At 43.2% G+C, this 23,713-nt stretch overlaps 1 protein-coding gene across 3 annotated transcripts; it reads left to right on the forward strand.

Annotated features, from left to right (window-relative positions):
• The first annotated feature begins 14,673 nt into the window (after positions 1-14,673).
• Positions 14,674-22,417, forward strand: LOC119316371. 3 transcript variants are annotated; one of them, XM_037590687.1, is made up of 14 exons: positions 14,674-14,858; positions 16,059-16,266; positions 16,769-16,819; positions 17,056-17,186; positions 17,287-17,409; positions 17,514-17,636; positions 18,815-18,873; positions 19,049-19,218; positions 19,478-19,531; positions 20,094-20,203; positions 20,807-20,920; positions 21,002-21,127; positions 21,397-21,460; positions 22,059-22,193. In XM_037590687.1, the coding sequence occupies exons 2-13, from the start codon at positions 16,090-16,092 to the stop codon at positions 21,422-21,424; spliced, it is 1,266 nt and encodes a 421-aa protein (XP_037446584.1). In that variant the 5' UTR covers positions 14,674-14,858; positions 16,059-16,089; the 3' UTR covers positions 21,425-21,460; positions 22,059-22,193. The 3 variants fall into 3 exon arrangements, with proteins under 3 accessions (XP_037446584.1, XP_037446582.1, XP_037446583.1); XM_037590685.1 differs by lacking the exon at positions 22,059-22,193 and adding an exon at positions 22,200-22,417 and having other exon boundaries at positions 14,675-14,858; XM_037590686.1 differs by lacking the exons at positions 14,674-14,858; positions 22,059-22,193 and adding exons at positions 14,938-15,955; positions 22,200-22,417.
• The last annotated feature ends 1,296 nt before the right edge of the window (positions 22,418-23,713 follow it).

A 23,713-nucleotide genomic window follows, 5' to 3' on the forward strand; every position in this document is an offset into this window, starting at 1 on the left:
ATCAAAGATTTTGGTGTATACAAAGTTTATGAGAAACTTGTATTTCCAAAGAAGTGAGTGGGAGCACTATAGAATTTCTGATGAATATATGTTGTTGACATATTGTTGATCAGAAATGACGTAGAATTTCTGGAAAGCATATAGGGTTATTTGGAAAGTGTTTTTCAATGGAAAGCCTGGATTAAGCTACTTGAACATTGAGCATCAAGATCTATAAGGATAGATCAAAATGCTTAATGGTACTTTCAAATGAGCACATACCTTGACATGATCTTGAAGGTGTTCAAGATGGATCAGTCAAAGAAGGAGTTCTTGCCTGAGTTGTAAGGTATGAAGTTAAGACTTAAAGCTCGACCACGGCAGAATAGAGAGAAAGGACAAAGGTCGTCCCCTATGCTTAAGACATAGGCTCTACAATATGCTATGCTGTGTACCGCACCTGAAATGTGCCTTGCCATGAGTCAGTCAAGGGGTACAAGAGTGATCCAAGAATGGATCACAGGACAGCGGTCAAAGTTATCCTTAGTAACTAGTGGACTAAGGAATTTTCTCGATTATGGAGGTGGTAAAAGAGTTCGTTGTAAAGGGTTACGCCGATGCAAACTTTGACACTAATCCAGATTATTCTGAGTAGTAAACTGGATTCGTATAGTAGAACAGTTATTTGGAATAGCTCCAAATAGAGCGTGGTAGCTGCATCTAGGAGATGACATAGAGATTAGTAAAGCACACACGGATCTGAAAGGTTCAGACCCGTTGACTATAACATCTCTCACAAGCATAACACGATCAAACCCAAAACTCATCGAGTGTTAATCACATGGTAATGTGAACTAGATTATTGACTCTAGTAAACTCTTTGGGTGTTAGTCACATGGGGATGTGACCTTGAGTGTTAATCACATATCGATGTGAACTGGATTATTGACTCTAGTGCAAGTGGGAGACTGTTGGAAATATGCCCTAGAGGCAATAATAAATTAGTTATTATTATATTTCCTTGTTCATGATAATCGTTTATTATCCATGCTATAATTGTATTGATAGGAAACTCAGATACATGTGTGGATACATAGAAAACACCATGTCCCTAGTGAGCCTCTAGTTGACTAGCTCGTTGATCAATAGATGGTTACGGTTTCCTGACCATGGACATTGGATGTCATTGATAACGGGATCACATCATTAGGAGAATGATGTGATGGACAAAGACCCAATCCTAAGCCTAGCACAAGATCATGTAGTTCGTATGCTAAAGCTTTTCTAATGTCAAATATCATTTCCTTAGACCATGAGATTGTGCAACTCCCGGATACCGTAGGAGTGCTTTGGGTGTACCAAACGTCACAACGTAACTGGGTGACTATAAAGGTGCACTACGGGTATCTCCGAAAGTGTCTGTTGGGTTGGCACGAATCGAGACTCGGATTTGTCACTCCGTGTGACGGAGAGGTATCTCTGGGCCCACTCGGTAGGACATCATCATAATGTGCACAATGTGATCAAGGAGTTGATCACGGGATGATGTGTTACGAAACGAGTAAAGAGACTTGCCGGTAATGAGATTGAACAAGGTATCGGGATACCGACGATCGAATCTCGGACAAGTATCGTACCGCTAGACAAAGGGAATTGTATACGGGATTGATTAAAGTCCTTGACATCGTGGTTCATCTGATGAGATCATCGTGGAACATGTGGGAGCCAACATGGGTATCCAGATCCCGCTGTTGGTTATTGACCGGAGAATGTCTCGGTCATGTCTGCATGTCTCCCGAACCCGTAGGGTCTACACACTTAAGGTTCGATGACGCTAGGGTTGTAAAGGAAGTTTGTATGTGGTTACCGAATGTTGTTCGGAGTCCGGGATGAGATCCCGGACGTCACGAGGAGTTCCGGAATGGTCCGGAGGTAAATATTTATATATGGGAAGTCCTGTTTTGGTCACCGGAAAGGTTTCGGGGTTTATCGGTAATGTACCGGGACCACCGGAGTGGTCCGGGGTCCACCGGGGGGGCCATGGGCCCCAGAGGCATACATGGGCCAAGTGTGAGAAGGCACCAGCCCCTAGGTGGGCTGGGGCGCCTCCCACTAAGGCCCATGCGCCTAGAAGGGGAGAGGGGGCAAACACTAAGGGCAGATGGGCCCTAAGGCCCATACTCCCTGCGCCTCCCTCTCCTCCCCCCTTGTGGCCGCCACCCATAGATGGGTTTGGGGCTGCCGCCCCTCTAGGGGTGGGAACCCTAGAGGGGGCGCACCCTCCTCCCCTTCCCCTATATATATGAGGCCTAGGGGCTGCCCAAGACACGCGATCTGATCTCTGCCTGTTGGTGCAGCCCTCTCTCTCTTTCTCCTCATATCTCGCGGTGCTTGGCGAAGCCCTACAGGATTGCCACGCTCCTCCATCACCACCATGCCGTTGTGCTGTTGCTGGATGGAGTCTTCCTCAACCTCTCCCTCTCTCCTTGCTGGATCAAGGCATGGGAGACGTCACCGGGCTGCACGTGTGTTGACGCGGAGGTGCCGTCCGTTCGGCACTAGGATCATCGGTGATTTGGATCACGATGAGTACGAATCCATCAACCCCGTTCTCTTGAACGCTTCCGCATAGCGATCTACAAGGGTATGTAGATGCACTCTCCTTCCCCTCATTGCTAGTCTCTCCATAGATAGATCTTGGTGACACGTAGGAAAATTTTGAATTTCTGCTACGTTCCCCAACACAATGAACATTGAAGCTCACGGCGGATATCGTTATATTCTCACCTTCACAGATGATTTAAGCAGATATGGGTATATCTACTTAATGAAACATAAGTCAGTAACATTTGAAAAGTTCAAAGAATTTCAGAGTGAAGTGGAAAATCATCGTAACAAGAAAATCAAGTTTCTGCAATCTGGTCGTGGAGGTGAATATTTGAGTTATGAGTTTGGACTTCATTTGAAACAATGCGGAATAGTTTCACAACTCACGCCACCCGGAACACCACAACGTAATGGTATGTCTGAATGTCGTAATCGTACTTTACTAGATATGGTGCGATCTATGATGTCTCTTACTGATTTACCGCTATAATTTTGCGGTTATGCTTTAGAGACGGCTGCATTCAGTTAAATAGGGCACCATCTAAATCAGTTGAGACGACACCTTATGAACTGTGGTTTGGCAAGAAACCCAAGTTGTCGTTTCTTAAAGTTTGGGGCTGCGATGCTTATGTGAAAAAGCTTCAACCTGATAAGCTCAAACCCAAATCGGAGAAATGTGTCTTCATAGGATACCCAAAGGAGACTGTTGTGTACACCTTCTGTCACAGATCCGAAGGCAAGATATTCGTTGCTAAGAATGGATCCTTTCTATAAAAGGAGTTTCTCTCGAAAGAAGTGAGTGGGAGGAAAGTAGAACTTGATGAGGTAATTGTACCTACTCCCTTATTGGAAAGTAGTTCATCACTGAAATCAGTTCCAGTGATTCCTACACCAGTAAGTGAGGAAGCTTATGATGATGATCATGAAACTTCTGATCAAGTTACTACTGAACCTCGTAGGTCAACCAGAGTAAGATCCGCACCAGAGTGGTACGGTAATCCTGTTCTGGAGGTCATGTTACTTGACCATGACGAACCTACGAACTATGTGGAAGCGATGATGAGCCCAGATTCCGCAAAATGGCTTGAGGCCATGAAATCTGAGATGGGATCCATGTATGAGAACAAAGTGTGAACGTTGGTTGACTTTCCCGATGATCGTCAAGCCATGGAGAATAAATGGATCTTCAAGAAAAAGACTGACGCTGACGGTAATGTTACTATCTACAAAGCTCAACTTGTTGCAAAAGGTTTTCAACAAGTTCAAGGAGTTGACTAGATGAGACCTTCTCACCCGCAGTGATGCTTAAGTCCGTCTGAATCATGTTAGCAATTGTCGCATTTTATGATTATGAAATTTGGCAAATGGATGTCAAAACTGCATTCCTTAATGGATATCTTAAAGAAGAGTTGTATATGATGCAATCAGAAGGTTTTGTCGATCCAAAAGGTGCTAACAAAGTGTGCAAGCTCCAGCGATCCATTTATGGACTGGTGCAAGCATCTCGGAGTTGGAATATACGCTTTGATAGTGTGATCAAAGCATATGGTTTTATACAGACTTTTGGAGAAGCATGTATTTATAAGAAAGTGAGTGGGAGCTCTGTAGCATTTCTGATATTATATGTGGATGACATATTGTTGATCAGAAATGATACTGAATTTCTGGATAGCATAAAAGGATACTTGAATAAAAAAATTCAATGAAAGACCTCAGTGAAGCTACTTATATATTGGGCATCAAGATCTATAGAGATAGATCAAGACGCTTAATTGTACTTTCACAAAGCACATACCTTGATAAAGTTTTGAAGAAGTTCAAAATGGATCAAGCAAAGAAAGGGTTCTTGCCTGTGTTACAAGGTGTGAAGTTGAGTCAGACTCAATGCCCGACCACTGTAGAAGATAGAGAGAAAATGAAAGGTGTTCCCTATGCTTCAGCCATAGGCTCTATCATGTATGCAATGTTGTGTACCAGACCTGATGTGTGCCTTGCTATCAGTGTAGTAGGGAGGTACCAAAGTAATCCAGGAGTGGATCACTGGATAACGCTCAAGAACATCCTGAAATACTTGAAAAGGACTAATGATATGTTTCTCGTATATGGAGGTGACAAAGAGCTCGTCATAAACGGTTACATCGATGCAAGCTTTGACACTGATCCGGATGACTCTAAGTCACAAACCGGATATGTGTTTTTATTAAATGGTGGAGCTATCAGTTGGTGCAATTCCAAGCAGAGAGTCATGGCGGGATCTACGTGTGAAGCGGAATACATAGCTGCTTCGGAAGAAGCAAATGAAGGAGTCTGGATGAAGGAGTTCATATCCGATCTAGGTGTCATACCTAGTGCATCGGGTCCAATGAAAATATGATCAAAATATGAGCAAAATATGATCAGCACCAAGACCTGTTGACTAAGCCTCTCTCACGAGCAAAATATGATCAGCACCAAGACTCCATGGGTGTTAGAATCATTACAATGTAATCTAGATTATTGACTCTAGTGCAAGTGGGAGACTGAAGGAAATATGCCCTAGAGGCAATAATAAAGTTGTTATTTGTATTTCCTTATATCATGATATATGTTTATTATTCATGCTAGAATTGTATAAACCGGAAACTTAGTACATGTGTAAATATATAGAAAAACAGAGTATCACTAGTTGGCCTCTACTTAACTAGCTCGTTGAATCAATGATGGTAATGTTTCCTAACCATATACATGAGTTGTCATTTGATTAACGGGATCACATCATTAGAGAATGATGTGATTGACTTGACCCATCCGTTAGCTTAGCACGATGATCATTTAGTTTGTTGCTATTGCTTTCTCCATAACTTATACATGTTCCTATGACTATGAGATCATGCAACTCCCGTATACCGGAGGAACACTTTGTGTGCTACCAAACGTCACAACATAACTGGGTGATTATAAAGGTGCTCTATAGGTGTCTCCGATGGTGTTTGTTGAGTTGGCATGGATCGAGATTAGGATTTGTCACGCCGATTGTCGGAGAGGTATCTTTGGGCCCTCTCGGTAATGCACATCAATATAAGCCTTGCAAGCAATGTGACTAATGAGTTAGTTGCGGGATGATGCATTACAGAACGAGTAAAGAGACTTACCGGCAACGAGATTGAACTAGGTATTGAGATACCGGCGATTGAATCTCGGGCAAGTAACATACCGATGACAAAGGGAACAATGTATATCGTTATGCGGTTTGACCGATAAAGATCTTCGTAGAATATGTGGGAGCCAATATGAACATCCAGGTTCCGCTATTGATTATTAACCGGAGACATGTCTCGGTCATGTCTACATAGTTCTCGAACCCGTAGGGTCCGCACGCTTAACGTTCGGTGACGATCGGTATTATGAGTTTATGTGTTTTGATGAACCGAAGGTTGTTCGGAGTCAAGGATGTGATCACGGGCATGACGAGGAGTCTCGAAATGGTCGAGACATAAAGATCGATATACTAGATGACTATGTTTGGACATCGGAATGGTTCCGGGTGAGTTCGGGCATTAACCGGAGTACCACGGGATTACCGGAACCCCCGAGGGAGTATATGGGCCCTAATGGGCTTTAGGGGAGAGAGGGAGGGGCTGCCTAGGGCAGGCCACGCACACCCCCAGGCCTAGCCCGAATTGGACTAGGGGGGAGGGGCGGCGCCCCCTCCTTCCTTCTCTTCTCTCTTCCCTTTCCTACTCTCCTACTCCTACTACATGGAAGGGGGCAATCCTACTCCCGGTGGGAGTAGGACTCCCCAGGGTGTGCCATAGTAGAGGGCCAGCCCTCCCCCTCTGCCACTCCTTTATGTACGAGGGAGGGGGCACCCCATAGACACGCAAGTTTTTTTTTGAGCATATAGACACACAAGTTGATCATTGATCTCTTAGCCGTGTGCGGTGCCCCCCTTCCACCATAATCCACCTCGGTCATATTGTAGCGATGCTTAGGTGAAGCCCTGTTCCGGTAGCATCATCATCACCATCATCACGCCATCGTGCTGACCAAGCTCTCCTTCGACACTCTGCTGGATCGTGAGTTCGTGGGACGTCACCGAGCCGAACGTGTGCAGATCCCGGAGGTGCCGTACTTTCGGTACTAGGATCGGTCGATCATGAAGACGTACGACTACATCAACCACATTGTCATAACGCTTCCGCTTACGGTCTACGAGGGTACGTGGACAACACTCTCCCCTCTCGTTGCTATGCATCACCATGATCTTGCGTGTGCGTAGGATTTTTTTTGAAATTACTGCGTTCCCCAACATGGGCCCCCTCACTTACCTCTTCATCCCACATGATCACTTACCTCCAGAAAAAAATCTCCATTGCTCTCTCTTCCGTGTTCTTGAGCTCAAACCTGTGAATTTCGATCTCTTTGCTCGAAGCTCTGTTTCCGAAACTGTTTTGGGGGATTGTTGCTTGAAAATTGTGCGCAGACATGAATATCTTCAGGAAGTTTGGCTCTAAGAAGAACTCCAAGGGTGTTATTGGAGAGTCTTCTAATAGTGATCTCCACCCCCGGAGGTTGGCGGAGGTACGGCCGTGCGAATGTCCGCATACCCCGTTCCTGGAAGAGGTGGGAATCCTTCAAGAGTTCACACAATATGTTGCGAATGCCGGTCTCACCGACTTCATCACAGATGAGTGTGACCAACACCAAATCCTCACAAATATCTTTGTTCAGAGTTTTACTTTCCTGCCAGGAATAATCCTCCTGAAGTGAGCTTTGATTTATATGTTGAAAACCATCAGATACCACTTACTGAATTTTGTGATATATGCTTGATCCCTTCTTATGGGAGCTTAGCCGAGCCTAGGCCGATTGGGTTTGAGGATTTTTATCGCACTTTGACAGTGGGAGATGAGAGAGGGGTGTCAGCCACTACGGCTACTAGCATACACTTTCCTGCCGTACATTATTTTGCTTTATTTGTTGCTAAGTGCTTGCTTGCTAGAAAGAAAGTATGTGTGCTCAGTGCACCAGACTTTGCTATTTTACGCCGAGCACTAGAGGGCGACAACACCCATACCTTGGGAGATATTGTGGCTCGTCGCCTCCAGCTTAATAAATCACAGGGTGAAATACATGGTGATATTTTTTCTACTCGTTTGACGGCTCACTTTGAGGTTGAGATACGCCCTCATGATTACCCTTTGACCAAGGTCTACCTAGACAGGGAAGCCATAGAGCACCATCATTTTCTTGCACGAGATTACCCTGACATTCCCATTCCTTATAACCTGGTTTTTAGCGTTAAAACTCGTGATATTATTCCACTAACTGCACCTGCTTTGTTTGATTCTGCTGCATGGGGCGGATATAGGATCATGCATGCGGACATCATCGCCTACCGGAACGCTCAAGCTGCTGCGGAAGCAGCACAGGAGGAGCCTCTACAGTGGGATGAGTGGATGCCCGCTCCTCAGCACCCCTACTACCCTCCAGGCTACTGATCGACTACCAAGTTAGGCCAAAAGCCTAAGTTTGGGGGAGTACGTGTTTCCACCGACTTTACATTCATGTCTACTTATTCCATTTGTCGGTTCTCACACTTTTTCTTTGTATCATCCATGCTTAGATTTATTTTTCTTGCTTTTCTTCTTGTGTGTTTGATAAACTTTAGAAAAAACCAAAAAAAATTAGTTATAGTTAATTTACTTTTCATGCATGCTTAGTTGTAATATTAAAAAAAACCCAAAAAGATTTCTTTGTTCTTCTTTTGCTTGTTGGGAGCTTTTCCATGTAAATATTTTTTCTCGTTTTTGTTTTTCTCTTATTTGCTTGCCCAAGAAAATTAAGAACTCCAAAAATATTTCAGTGTGTTTCTCTGAATTTCTTTTCTTTTTATTCGAGTTGTACCAAGGAGAAGACCGCGATGAAAATGTTGAGTGGCCCTCATTTGAATAACTGTTGAACTAATAAAGAACACATTTTACCTTGTCTTCTCCTATTGAATAAAATGTTTGCAGATTCCAGCTTAGTCCACGACACTCTTGCATTATTATTATTTTCATATCATTCGGTCGTGCAAGTGAAAGACAATAATGACGACATTCGATGAACTGGTCGTGGCAGAGAGAAACTGATATGAACTCAACTTGTTCTTTTTGTGTAAATATGTTTAACCTAGTACCCATGATTCAACCCATTATGATTAGACATGTTTGCAATGACAATTAGAGATTATAGTTTCTCATGCCATGCATAAGTAGCTGGGAGTTGATAATGATTTATCTTGGATATCAACATTGCGTTTAAATTATTGTGATGTAGTATGATGATATGGTATCCTTCTCTCAATGTTCGAGTGGCTTGACTTGATACATGTTCATGCATATAGTTGAATCAAAACCAACATAGCCTCTATGATATTTATGTTCATGGTGTTCATATCCTACTCATGCTAGTGTCTAATGTTACTTATGCATAATGCATGGTCATGATCGTTATTGCTCTCTAGCTGGACGCTTCTCAATCTAATTGCTAGCCTTCGCCTGTACTAAGTGGGGATTCTGCTTGTACATCAAAAACCTTGAACCGAAAGTTATTCCAGATGAGTCCGCCATACCTACCTATATACGGTATTACCCTACCGTCCTAAGTAAATTTGCCTGTGCCACATTTAAAAGTTTCTAAAAAATTATCCATTTTGTGTGCCTGGATCGTTCATGGAATGACAGGAAGTGGTCAGTATCTTCCATGCTAAGCGGGTTATTCTCAGGTCGAGTGTTTATTCACTCGCCATCGCACGAGAAAAGAGCGGTAATAGGGATGCCCAGTTGTTGGAGATATGCCCTAGAGGCAATCATGTATGATGATATTTCCTATGTGTTTATGAATAAAGATAGTCCTTGGACATTATCAATGATGTGTATCAGCAAGTACGTGACTTGTTTGTGGGACTATGCATTGTATGATGACTGTCCTAAAAGGTCCCTAGTCGAAAGGGTTGTGTGGATGCGCGGCCAACTAGACTAGCATATGACACGGTCGATGGCTTGGTCTCACTAGCCATGGAGCATTGGATGCTAACCGGATAATATGGACTTGGAAAGATCTGGTCGGATTTGACGTAGTCGAATCCGAGTCAAGATAAGGTCCGAGTCGGACAGACCCAACTATGAGACGCAGCGATATGTCATCTGTGAGTCTCTAGTACAACATATGTTCTATGTCCTAAGACCCGAGCTGACGCATGTACTCGGGATGGTGACAGACTTGCTTTGGGCCGACCAAATGCTACTCCATAACTGGGTAGTTATAAAGGTAGGTTTTGGGTTTGTCCAGAACCATGCTGTGAGACGTGGTCGAGCAAGATGGGATTTGCCCCTCTGATCAGGAGAGATATACTCTGGGCCCCTCGTGTGATCCGACCAGGATAAGCATGGCCATGCGACAAGGATTATGAGATAATCCGGATAGTGGTCGGCATCACTGGAACAAGAAAGAGGTCGGGCTAGCACAAGAATGACAGACTCGCCTTGAGCTCGACAACATATATCGTGTGGCAAAAGGAATGGAAGTGTGATGTACAGGTTCGCTAACCAGCTTCATAGTCTGCTTGGTGTTCGGCATGCCTTGCTAGAGGCTGCTACCAACCGTGCAGTTCGGAGGTGATCCGAACTGCGACCAAGCCGACTTGAACCTAAGGGGTCGTGCGCTTAAGGGAAGGAACCTACAAGGTCGGATCCGAGGACACTGGTCGGATGTGATCCGAACTGTATTCGGATTGTGGTCGAGTAGACTTATGGGCTTTAGGGTCCGTGCGAAGCCCAAGTGTCGAGCCCGCGACAGACGCCTATATGTAGTGGAGGTGCCGCACACTCACGTAGCTGATCGCTTCGGCGCTGTCACTAGGGTTTGCATGTGTTGCGAATAGACACCTCCACTCGCCGCCGGTTGTGTGATCGGACCTAGCAGTCTGCCCAAGGTTGGAAAAAGCGGTAGGCGTAAGCGGGGCGGTTGGCCTTTGCCTAGTGCCTAGGCGGTGCCTAAGCACCCTAGGCGCGGCATAGGCGGTAATATAGTTTTTACTCGAAGTGTATTTGTGACTCTTATATGGGTGTTGATATTAATTTAGGGCATATGAATAAGGTAATTACTGGCTACTCCCACTGGAATATAACCTGCTTGGCATATATGTGCAGTATGTGGCATGATTTCTTGCTTGGGTAGGAAATTCCTTGCTTCCCATTCCTAGACCTCCATTTATGCCCTAGGCAAGGCGTTTGGCCATTGCCTAGCGCCTAGGCGTGCCTAAGCGCCTCCTAGGCACTGCCTTTTCCAACAGAGAGTCCGCCGCACGACGTTCCTCCTGCACGCGCGGATACCGTTAGAGGCGGTGCACTTGCCGCTCCGGCGAACCTGTACGTGGGAACCGACCACAGGTTGTACGAGGGAGATTGGACGAGGAGGAGATGATCCACGCGGACGCACTGCCCCAACTCTTCTTCCGCTGCACGTGGTAACGAACTGTGATCCATCTCCCGTAGCATGTTCTTGGTTGTTCTGCGCGTAGGAAATTTTAATTTGCAGTCGACGCACCCTACCGTAGATCCCAACACCAGTCCCAAATTGCAAAATACAAAAATAGTTAATCGCTCGAATAATCAAACAAAAACTCCCAATGGAGTAAACCTTACTTTTATTGCTTGGAAACCGCCACTAGCCTGTTTAGCATGGGAGATATTGATAACTAATATCGTGAAGTAAATGAGAAGGGTGCATGTCTCAAAATATCATTTACCTCTGCTTTAAAAATTGAGCTCTGGCACCTCTGCAAATCACTGCTTCCCTCTGTGAAGGAATTATCTATTTACTTTTATGTTGTGTCATCGCCTTCTAAAACAAGCGCCAGAAACTAAGAAGAGCACAGTTGTCATGATTTATGCATTATGTGTAGCTAATGTTGGGTGCATCATGACTGGATCTTTTCTACCATGAATTACAATGTTTGGTCACTGCTTGAACTTTGGAGGTGCTCTGCATTTATGTTTTGCAGTCTCAGAAAGGGCTAGCGAGATACCACTATTGTCATATTATATCATGGTTGTTTTGACAACATGTTGCCGTTTGAGATATCTTATTATTGCTCGCTAGCTGATTATGTCATTGATATGAGTTATTATAATCTTTAAGAGTTATTGTCGATATGGTTAGTTATAATGTTGGCTGAAAAACCGGGTGTTGTTTAAGCTTATTTATATAAACAAGAGCAAAAGAGTTCGTAAAAGTTTTTCTTTTTCACTTTCAGTTTATCAACTCAATTGCTTGAGGACAAGCAAAGGTTCAAGCTTGGGGGAGTTGATACGTCTCCAACGTATATACTTTTTCTAACGCTTTTCCTCTTGTTTTGGACTCTAGTTTGCATGATTTGAATGAAACTAACCCCGGACTGCCGCTGTTTTCAGCAGAACTACCATAATGTTGTTTTTGTGCAGAAATAAAAGTTTTCGAAATGGAACGAAACTTTGCGAGGAATTTTTATATAATATATAAGAATTTCTGGAGCCAAGACCTATCGGAGAGGGGCCCCTGGGTGGGCAGAACCAACCAGGGCGCGCCCCCCTCTCCTGGCACGCTCAGGTGGGTTGTCCCCACCTGGTGGCCCCGCAGACCCTGAAACCAACGCTATAAATTCCTATTTTTGGAGAAAAAAATCAGGGAGAAAGAACTATCGCAATCTATGAGATGGAGCCGCCGCCAAGCCCTGTTCTTCCTCGGGAGGGCGGATCTGGAGTCCATTTGGGGCTCCGGAGAGGGGGATCTTCGTTCTTCGTCATCACCAACCCTTCTTCATCGCCAATTTCATGATTCTCCCCACCGGGAGTGAGTAATTCCTTCGTAGGCTCGCTGGTCGGTGAGGAGTTGGATGAGATTCACCATGTAATCGAGTTAGTTTTGTTAGGACTTGATCCCTAGTATCCATTATGTTCTTAGATTGATGTTGCTATGACTTTGCCATGCTTAATGCTTGTCAGTTTGGGCCCGGGTGCCATGATTTCAGATCTGAACCGTTTATGTTATCATCATTATATCCATGTTTTAGATCCGAGCTTACAAGTTATAGTCACCTACTACGTGCTATGATCCGGTAACCCCGAAGTGACAATAACCGGGACTTCTTCTGATGATTACCGTAGTTTGAGGAGTTCATGTATTCACTATGTGTTAATGCTTTGTTCCAGTTCTCTATTAAAAGGAGGCCTTAATATCCCATAGTTTCCAATATGGACCCCGCTGTCACGGGAGGGTAGGACAAAAGATGCCATGCAAGTTTTTTTTAATAAAGCATGTATGACTATTTACGGAATACATGCCTACATTATATCGATGAACTGGAGCTAGTGTTGTGTTGCCCTAGATTATAACTGTCACATGATGAATATCATCCAACAAGTCACCGATCCAATGCCTACGAATTTATCTTATATTGTTTCTGCTAAGTTACTACTCATGTCATCGCTGTTACGCTTGCTATAAAACTACTGCTATCACTGTTATTGTTACTATTGCTGCTGTCACTATTATCAAAACTATCAAACTATTGTGCTACTGATTACTTGCTGCAGATAATTAATCTCCAGGTGTGGTTGAATTGACAACTCAGCTGGTAATACCTTCAAATATTCTTTGGCTCCCCTTGTGTCGAATCTATAAATTTGGGTTGAATACTCTACCCTCAAAAACTGTTGCGATTCCCTATACTTGTGGGTTATCAGCGGGCTGCAACATTACCTCCCAACAACGTTGGCGGTGACGCATGATGCCATGTTGCGGGGATGGCGAGATATACAATCTCTGTTGAAAAAGGCAGTGCCTAGGAGGTGCTTAGGCACGCCTAGGCGCTAGGCAATGGCCAAACGCCTCGCCTAGGGCATAAATGGAGGTCTAGGCAGGGCAAGCAAAGAAATTTTCCATGCAACCCAGAAATCATGTCATACTCCACTGATATGCCAAATGTATCATATTCCAATGGCAGTAGTCCATAATTAACTAATTTATATGCCCTAAATTAATATCAAGACATATAATAATCACAAATACACCCGATAGTAAAAACTATATTACCTCCTAGGCTGCACCTAGGGCACTTAATCACCGCCTAGGCACTAGGCGAAGGCCAACCGCCTCGCTTACGCCTATCGCCTTTTCCAACCTTGTATACAATGCCGCCCTTGTACATAAACGGGGATCTACCGAGAAAGATAGGGGATAGAGATGACGGGTATGGGACGTGAATGCCCGAAATATTTCTGAAAGTGGTCCACGTGGTACGTGGTGCCCACGGAGGGTGCGACCAATGCGAGAGTATGATCAATCGATAAATTTGAATTTTTTTGGGGGTGTGTCTAGGGCACATCTAGATGTGCTCTAATTATTGCACATCTAAGTGAGTGAATCAAGCATAAAGAGAAAAAAAAGAAAAAGAAAATATTCACACGAATCTTAATGTAAGACCAATAACATATGACTTAGATGTGCAATACTTATGACACATCTAGATGTGTTTTAACAAAACTGATTTTTTTTCTTTCAAAACTAATCTTTTAAGTGTGTGGCTTGAACCAAATATCCACATAATTTAGTTAATTTTGCGTTTAGATGTGGCAATCTAAAGCAAAGGCTAAAATGAAAGTCATTATCTTCCATCATGAAAAAGAATGCAACACGCGAGCATTTTTTAGCGGGGAAACACGGGAGCATTACACTAGCATATACAACATTTTTTGCACTAATAGATCCTCGAACAGTCGAACAGATTGTCACCCGGCATTGATTTCATTTAATTTTTACAGCGTTCCACCGGAGAAAACATTCTTTTTTTTAGAAGTCCACTGGAAAAATCATTGGATGACGAGCAAACATCAAATTGATCTAGACTGGTGAGCGGCGAAAAATAGTTATCCGAAACGACCAAACAGCGTCGCTTCATTCGCAAGAAATCGACGCCCATCCAATTTCAACGACTGTGATTTCAAATCCGAAATCCACCAGACACGTGCGCAGGCCCACGTTTAAACTGTACCGCCCGCACTCGCGCTTTGCTCTGCCACCCTCCCTTCCCGTCTTCCACTTTACGCGCCTCTCTCTCCTTCCTCTCTCTCTCTGGCCAATTCCCCATTCCCACCACCCCACCCCACCCCACCGTCGCCACCCGCAAATCCCCTTCGGATCGCGAGGAGCCGGCGGCGAGCGGCGGGAAACACCCCCGATTCCCCTCCTGACTGCCTCCGCGCGCCCTAGTGAGCTCCCTCTGCCATCCCGCCGCCGCAGCCTCTTCTCGGCCCGTTCTCTTCGGTGCTCGGCCGTGGGAGCGAGGTTTTTTTTGGTAGCGCCTAGTGATTTCCTTTCGCCGATTTTGGTTGCTGTGTCGTGCATTGATGGAGGTTACGACTGAGATCGCGAGGTGTCGAGGTGCGATTTTTTCGTTGTTGCGTGCGATGCTCGCTCGGTGCGTTCGTGCTGTTTGGTGGCGGGTTGACGAGGCCAATGCGGTTGCTGTTTTTGGCGATCTCGCCGTGCGTGCGTGCGTACAGGTACAGCGTGCGTGCGTGCGACGCTAAGGCTGCTGCTAGTTGGTGGTTGGTTGGTCGGTCGTTCCTTCGCAGGAGTTGGGTCTGTATCGAAGATTTACTGATTTAGTGTGTAAATTGTTCATAGCTAGTTCTAATTCAGTGCGATTTATAATGTTGCGAATTTAAGTTATCTCACAGTTTTCACCTAAAAAGTTATCCCACGTTGGAAACAGTGATCATGATTCATGATTCATGTTATGTGCCTGTGGAAGTAGTTTTTTTGGAAATTTTGATCGTCATATGGAACTTTGTGGGGATTGTACAGTTTCTGCGAGCTTTTTTTGTGTGTAGATTATGAATAATCATCTCCCCTGACCCCAGATTATCTTTCCAATTCTTGTTACGCGAATCTCCAGTTTGAGTGCGCACTGCTTGTTGGTGTCATGGTGTGGGTGTGGTGTGACTTGCTGAATTCTGTGTACTTGTTTTGGTGATGACTTCTGTGTGCTGTGTGCACATAAGATACTGTGTGTTCACCATATTTCTCTTCACTTTCAGTGATTAGTTTCATGTTACATTTACTTTGCCGTGTTTATTACGATCTGCAGTATGATGCATACATGTACAGGATATGACGATTTTCCATCTCGAGTGAGTGCACAGTTTGGTTTACAGATACTTAGATGCCCTCATTTCTATCAATACAATGCAACCAGCCATTGCATTTTCCTCTTATTATGTGATTGCATTTGCGCAAAGTATTAACTCCAGACTCCAATGTACTTACTGACCTGTTATCCTGTCAAAACTGTCTGACCCCCTATGTAAGTCCAGAACAAACGGCTAATTGGGTCGTTGAATTCTTTGTACTTTGAGAAAGGTACCATATGGCATCTAAGCTTTACTTGTTTATTGTTTTCAATGCAGATTGGCAGAAACTGCTATTGATCAGTACAAGATGCCTGTAAGCTTTAAATATTGGGATGACTGCTTGGATCCAGATGATATTCGATTAATGTGGGCAGATCCTCATGTAAGTAAAGAGTGGATTGATGCTGGGGAAGAACAGGGACAGAAAGTTCACCTATCACGGGATCCTGATGGCGAGGCATATCTGACACAAACTGAAATTATGGTGGGTGATCAGCCTAACTGTGTAAACCTTTGTTATCGTTAGCTGTTGGATACTTGTACTGTTTGCTAGATCACTATATATCTGTTTTTTGAAGCTGCATTTCTGCATGTCTAAGATAACCTCTTTGAAAAACAAAATGTCTGACATATCCGGTCTATCCATTGTTTGCTTTATTCATTTTGATAATCATTTCACATCTGAGATCTAGAATGTGGCACTAAAAGCAGGCTATCAGTAGTCGCTAGCGAATTTTTTGCTGAACTTTAACCAAGGTAAATGCTATCGCTGCTGTGAGATAAGTGGTCAAACATGGTGGTTTCTTGCTATATTCAAGGAAGTGGTTAAATGACTGTTTAGAAGTTTATTAATGCAGTGCTGAAGTTTGCCGAGCTATGAAAAATAATAACAAAGCTGGGGTCTATTGGTTTTGATAATTATTATGTTTGTTGTTTGTATAATGCTGGGTTTCAAGTGTTCTTACATACACTCATGATTCTTTCAGGCAGTTGCTGCAATTACTGTTCAGAGGCATTTCAAATCACAGCTAGACCCGGTATTGATTCTATTTCTCTATGTTTTATCATCATTTGCACTTGTGACAGTAATCGGAAAAGTGAGTGGTGCAGTACAACTGTATGCTAACATATGTTTCATGACACATTATCTTTTGTAGACGAGTAAAAATTATGTGGGTATGAGACATGACAATTGTAGTGATAGAGTTCAGCTATCTTGCTGTTGGTAACTATCCTGGTGGACTTTGCTAAGCATGCTACTTATTTTGTGCAGTATATGATAGGTGCCCTTGCAGAAATTGCGAGTGGAAGGAGGCTCTTTGTGGATGACTATGATCGCAAGACTAAGGAGACTAAGATGGGCATAATGCAGGTGACACCAGAAGTTGCTCAATGGCTTGGCAGGTACTCAACAGTCAACAGGCCTGGTCAACTTAATTTATGTATCTTCCATTCTCATCTACATTCTTTAACCGAACTTCTTGTTTTCATCACTTCTGATAAGGGAACTGGGTTACAAGAATTATGACATTGAACTTGAAGACAATATTGATTTGCTCTACTGGCCTTTTATAAATGTCTACTTTGGCGCTGCTTATGCAAAGTGGCTCTTCTCATGTGATGAAAAGTATGTATTTCTCCGGTAGATTATGTTTCACTTTTAAATTTAATATACTTTATCATCTTGTATCTTTCTACTCCTAAACGCAATTATTTGGCAAAATGCTGCAGAGAAAGAACTGAAGAATTTGTCGTTAGAGCTTACAAGGGAGGCAGAAAGAAAGCTACTCACAAGTCATCTGCCCCCATTTTCGAACGTTATCTTTATGTGAAAGAGACCTTGCTCTCTATGAGGTTTTATTCTTCAAAATCTCTCTTCGTATTCTACTTCCAACATTGTTATGTTGTTCAGTGCTCAGTGTATTGCCTTGGTTAAATTTGTTTCTCTTATAGTTTGTGGTCTATTAAGGTCTTTTCTTTAAGGTTTTGAGCTTAAATATGTAAGCCTAGTAAGACCTCAAGTTTGGGGAAAATTGTTGAGCTCCTCGAAATAACAGAACCATAAGCGACAACTTTACTTGTTTGACATGATACAAGTTTACAGTAGCTTTAATCTTAAGTTTCACCTCTATAAATTGGGACCGGAGAATTATGAGGGTGTAAGCGGGCACGGACACCCAGCTAAGCTGCTGGGCCGTGCCATGAAAAAGCTTACCAATTGCGATGCGGACTGACTACTTTGATTCCCATGGTTTCAAATTTGAACTAAAACCACGACGAGTAATTTGGAACGGAGGGAGTATCTTGCAAGAAACCGATGGTGCAGTCACCACCTCCAGCCTGCCTTGTCATTGCAGGCGGCGTCCCAGTCCTTCAGCATACTCCTCTCTGTACCCACTATAGCAGGATAATGCGGACTTCTGTAGCCGCTGCAGTAGTGCAGTGTTCCAGTTAAATTGGTACTACCTCCGTCTGGATTTATTTGCCCCCTTCATATTTTGTGCTCAATTTTGACTGTAGATTTGACTGAGAAAATGTATGTTGTATGTCACAAAACTTATATTGTATCAAACTAATGAAATAACCAGTTTTTTTGTTTCACAACAATCCAAAGGATGTTCCTTGATGATTGTATCATTAAGGCACATACAATGCAAGCGCGTGAAGAAGTGTTTAATGAAAGAAACAGTTTTCTTGCCACTTATGACTGATAAGGTGCTAATGTTGTACTATGTGCTTGTATGTGAGAAGGTGACTCTTGCATGCGTGCTAAATGATGTGGTTTTTCATCTCTCTTTAAGCACCGATATAAAAGCACTTAGCAGTGCACTGTACATGCCCTAAGTAAACTATATGAACTGCATGGTCAACTCCTTGCAACCCATTGAATGTCCATTATTTTAGAAATGTAGAAACTGTTCAATGAATTAAAATTCAGAAGTTATGATTTTGCGCAAAAGCTATTTGTTTGTTTTACCTTACATCCAGGATCGAACTTGTTGATGAACTGTTTCTCACTTTTTTGTTAGCAGACAACCAGACAGTTTCAATGAGCTCGCTCCTGATCTCCTAGAAAATTCCTCAACTGCAGGTTACATTTTGCTCTGTTGATTTTGTTTTTTTCTTTAGTTTTTTATATTCAAGGAGTGTAAAATATAGGAAAGACTTAAAATAAAGCATGTACTCCAACAGCTGATCCCTATTTTGATTCCGGAGAAACTTCTTACTACATTCAACATGTCATCCGGTTATCATTTTTGTGTTAGGAACACAGCTGGTATATTGGGATTCCAAAGTGTCAGAGGAAGATATGGGTGGAATGTGGAGTCAGCCTGACGTGTTGAAGGAGTGGACAAATTCTGGCGAGCGGCGTGGAAATGTCAGATTTTCGCATGATGCCAAGAAGAGACCGTATCTTTCTCGAGTTGAGGTCAAGGTATGGCTGGTTCTTAATAATTGTGCAGTTACTTCACATTTCCTTTCACTAGTAGGGTGCCCTCTTTGCCGTGCTAAAACTTGACAAACATATGTTTGTACGTAAAGCTACAGTAAACATCACATCTGCATATTCTTCAGATAACCATTAGTTCACACCTTACTTGATACAACCGCCCCGACTCTATATCATATCATCAGTATAGTTTTTTTAATGGTTTTATGTCAGTTTCTAAACGTGATTCTGAATTTAATCTCAGGCTGTTGCTGAAATAATCATATCTCGCCATTTCAGCTCAAGAGGAGTAAAGCCGGTAAGTTTTGGGTTGATAGTCAGTGCATTCTATTCGAACTTGCTTAAACATGTTGCTCTTGTATCTGGTCATCAACTGAGACCTCTCTTATAGCAAATCTGTAATGCATTGAAATACCAATACCTGTGCATCCTGTAGAACCATTTAGCTCCTAAACCTCTGTTTTGTTGCATGCATTTGTATTGCATTTCGAAGGCCTACGTAAGTATGTATAGTACTGTAGCATGAGTGATCATCACATACTATGCTCATCATATTTTGGCTCTCAATTCATGCAACAGTATATTAGCCAATGCATTTCTTGTGCTGTTAGTTATCATAAACATTTCCCTTGTTTCTCTCTTTCTGTAAATATTTGAAAGTAATGTCTGCTAATCGCATTAGCATCCATTTCCTTGTAAAATTAGTGACTAGAGATATTTCCAATTGAAATTCCAGCGGTACTGACTATGTAGATGCCTGTAGGGCTATCCCAGTAACAACAAATATATTATCTGAATTTCTTATAGCTCCTGCATCCTAACATTTGTTGAACCGTCTATTCTGTTTCAAATCTGCATAGGAAGCCCTAGCTGCTCTTGCAGAGGTGAGCAGTATGCGCTTTGTCCATGGAGTACGTTCTCGGACAGGATTGATGGGAATAGATTACCATACTGCTGCATGGCTTTCCAGGTGAGCGTGACATTGTGTCTAGCCATTTACCTGTGCACTTTATCCAAACAATTATTGGTGAGGTGACTGTGGAGTCTGAGTAGGGCCTCAACATTTTGAACGATATTGTTCGCCCTGACAATCCTGAAACTCTTTGCTTTACCAGTTATCCTTGCTTTACTTATTATTTTGTCCTTACACATGATAGCTGAACCTGAACTACAGATTTGGCGTATACTGTTTCATACATACTCCCTCGGTCCCAAAATTAGTGTCTCAAGTTTAGTACTAAAGTTAGTACAAAGTTGAGACACTTATTTTGGGACGGAGGGAGTACATATTTGGCGATCCAAGTACAAAATATAAGACTAAGAGCAAGTATTGGCAATTAAAATGGATTGGAGGGAGTACATGAATTCTTTTGATCTGCTACTTTCGGTTACTTCAGAAGTCAGACAATCATACTTCAGAGCAAGTACTGATCTAATAAACTGGAATCTAACTGCATTGAGTTGGTTGCATACTCTATCAGAAAAGGCTGCATTGGCACTTCTCTTGTTCAACTTTTCTATTGCAGTTTCCATATAGTTGTCCTCACTTGCAGTTTGCATTTTGAGTATGTAGAGATTGTGGCTATACGGCATACACAGTGAGCTCGGTGGATGATCTCTACAATCCATTTGCATCCATGTACTTTGGAGCAGCTTACTTGGGATGGTTGTCACGATATGAAGGAAGGTCTGTCTAAAAGGATTAAGCACAATATATTTCATCTTACTGCATAATAAACGACAAACTGACACATTTTCCTCTGTTCAGGGAGAGGAGCCATGAATTCATTGTTCAAGCTTATCTTGGGGGACCAGACAAAGTTAACCTTCAGGAAACTGGACCATATTGGAAGAAATTTCTGGAGGCTTTAGTACACTATGAAGATCCGAAGAAGTATGTTCTCTTGCTGTATAACTTGGAATAAGATTCAGAATTATGAAGTGGGTTTCGTTTTCCTGTCAAAACTTGGCTATCCAAGTAGTCACCACAGTCTGCTAACATTTTCAAACATGTACCCTCACAAACAAGAGATTCTAACATACTATGTAACATCTGTTTGTAAATGCAGGCAATACCAGGACTTCAAAATTGACGTTATCTTAAATGGATTTGGTTTATCATGACTTGCAGTCGCTAATTAAACCGTCTATCTACCTTTTCAGGGACCAGACGAGCTGCTGTATTTTGTAAAATCGTGATGTCTTCATACGGTTTTGTTTACTGAAGGTATTAGTCCTTTCCAAGTCTTTTTGTCTAATATAAACTTTGCCACTCCTTCAAATTTTTGTCAGCAAGAGATGTTCATGGTTCTATTTGCTGTCTACTCTTGCTCAAAGTTCAAACACTTGCTGTTAGTATGAACGATCTCTAAGTACTTCGATATTTTTTCTGGTATTGCGTGCAAATTCATTATTTAAACATGCAAAATGTCTGGCTTGCATATTTTTGCCTAGTCCCTGTTACCAGCAGTGTAGTTTTTCCCGAAAGAAAGACAGCAGGGCTGTTTCTCAGTGCTGTCAACTAAGTGTATTCACTTTACAGTTTATTATGTATGGTAGTGCGTTCAGAACGTCCACTTTTCTAGACAACAATCTGCTTCCTTGTTGGGTGGTTGTAGAACAAGTGTGCATCATGAGAGGCAGATGGTCCTACCCCATCCCCTACCAATTCAGGGTGCATGTACCAGCCAACCAGTACCCTGTAGCATACCCTTTACTCCTGAACTGTTAGCCCTGTGCCCCTTAACAGCTGCTGGGAACTGACAGATAAGCAGCAGTTGAATTGCATCATTGCACTTCATTTATGGGTCCTCATTTTCTACCAGGTTGATCGAAGAGTGTGAAACCAATAGTGAATGAGACGACTAGCCATTTTTTCCTGTATATGCATAAGATTCCAGCAAGACTAGTACTACACTGTATCCAGGCATATAACTTCTCTTCTTTTTTTTTGGCGTTTAATGCAGACCGCAGGCTGTAAGTAGCAAAGCTTCGTTTTCACCATCTTGTAACTGAAGGAAACTCGGATTTAAATAATCCACGTAGCAGTAAACACTTCATTTGTAATTTTTGCTGGCCTTTTGGTTGGTCTGGTTTTTTCAAACGAACTTTTGTGATTCTCTGTAGCCTGTACATTATATTTGAAAAGAAGTCACTGTTTAGTAAAGCTCTTGCTCGAGCATCATTTTTGTATGACGGGGTTATCAGTGATCTGCCGAATTTAAGATTTTCTCCCCGAGGATCCGACACTGACGAGCGATGCACTTGCATCTACTACTTGAGATACAGGGGATTGATAGAGCTCTACTAAATTGTTATAGGACATGTGTCGAGCTTGATTGATAGAGCCATGCCCGCCCTGCTTCTGCTCACATCCATTTTGCCTTCCATAGTGAAGTACGCACTGTTGCTATATAGAAATTGTTTTCTTTCTCCCAAAATGACAGGCGAAGTACGCATCTTTCCACCAGAAGGAATTGTTATAGGACATGAACTTCCTTTTGGTATCGTATATTAAAGCTTCACGGTATAGTGACCACAAGGGGTGAGGGTGTCCACGATTAGGGCGTTTTCCGATCATAGACATGTTATCATGTTATTAGGGCTTTCCGATTTCCAAAGCGGAGTTGACAGTGTCAACTTGAACCATCGTAATTGGTACAATCTTGACTAGCTAGGGCCGGGCCGTGATGCGTTTAGCTCCATCGGACAACTCCTACCGGTTTATGACAAAAAGAGTACCTGCGAGCTTGCTGGACAAACTCATCGGATTCTTCCTGTAACAGGCCTTGCCGCCAATGCGAATCAATCTGGGTCGGTCCTAGCCGTTAGCCTGTATGCATGATTCGTTGGTTCTTGGTGCTTATCAACGATACTCTACAAATGTAGACTACGCAGTCACGTGACTAGCAACCCACAGCATTACCATTTACTACCAAGCACGAGCATCCAAAGCGAATCAGATGAGAATACTACGATTCTCGGGTGGCAGAAGAAGAATTTCAGATTGGTATCTACGATGCCCTTGGTATGTTTTGGTGACTCATCAGCGTACTACTCGAGATGATGGTCTCGGAGTCGGAGGACGGGCTAAGAGCAACTCCAATGCGATTACCCATTTCATCCGCGCGCGTTCGTTTGGGTCAGCGTAGACAGAAAAGTTGATTCAATGCGCTGACCCAAATGGACGCGTATTCGCTTTTCGTTCGCTGTCGGTCCATTCACGGCCTATTTTAAAGCCTTATTTGTGTCGGCGCGGACACGAGGCGGACGTGCGCGACGCGCGCCAACTACTCTCTCTGGCCTGCCAGTCGGTGGCAGCCTCCACCATTTTTCTCCACTTTTTCCAAGACCCTCTCGTCCGTGCGCGCTCCTGCCGCTCGCCATGGACGACTACCTCGATGCCGCCACCGGCCTCGCCACCCTCGCCTCGTCCGACATCACGACTGCCCCCTCTAGCAAAGGCAAGCCTCGCGCCCCC

This window comes from Triticum dicoccoides, chromosome 6A, assembly GCF_002162155.2.
Source record: "Triticum dicoccoides isolate Atlit2015 ecotype Zavitan chromosome 6A, WEW_v2.0, whole genome shotgun sequence".
NCBI classification, from domain to species: domain Eukaryota; kingdom Viridiplantae; phylum Streptophyta; class Magnoliopsida; order Poales; family Poaceae; genus Triticum; species Triticum dicoccoides.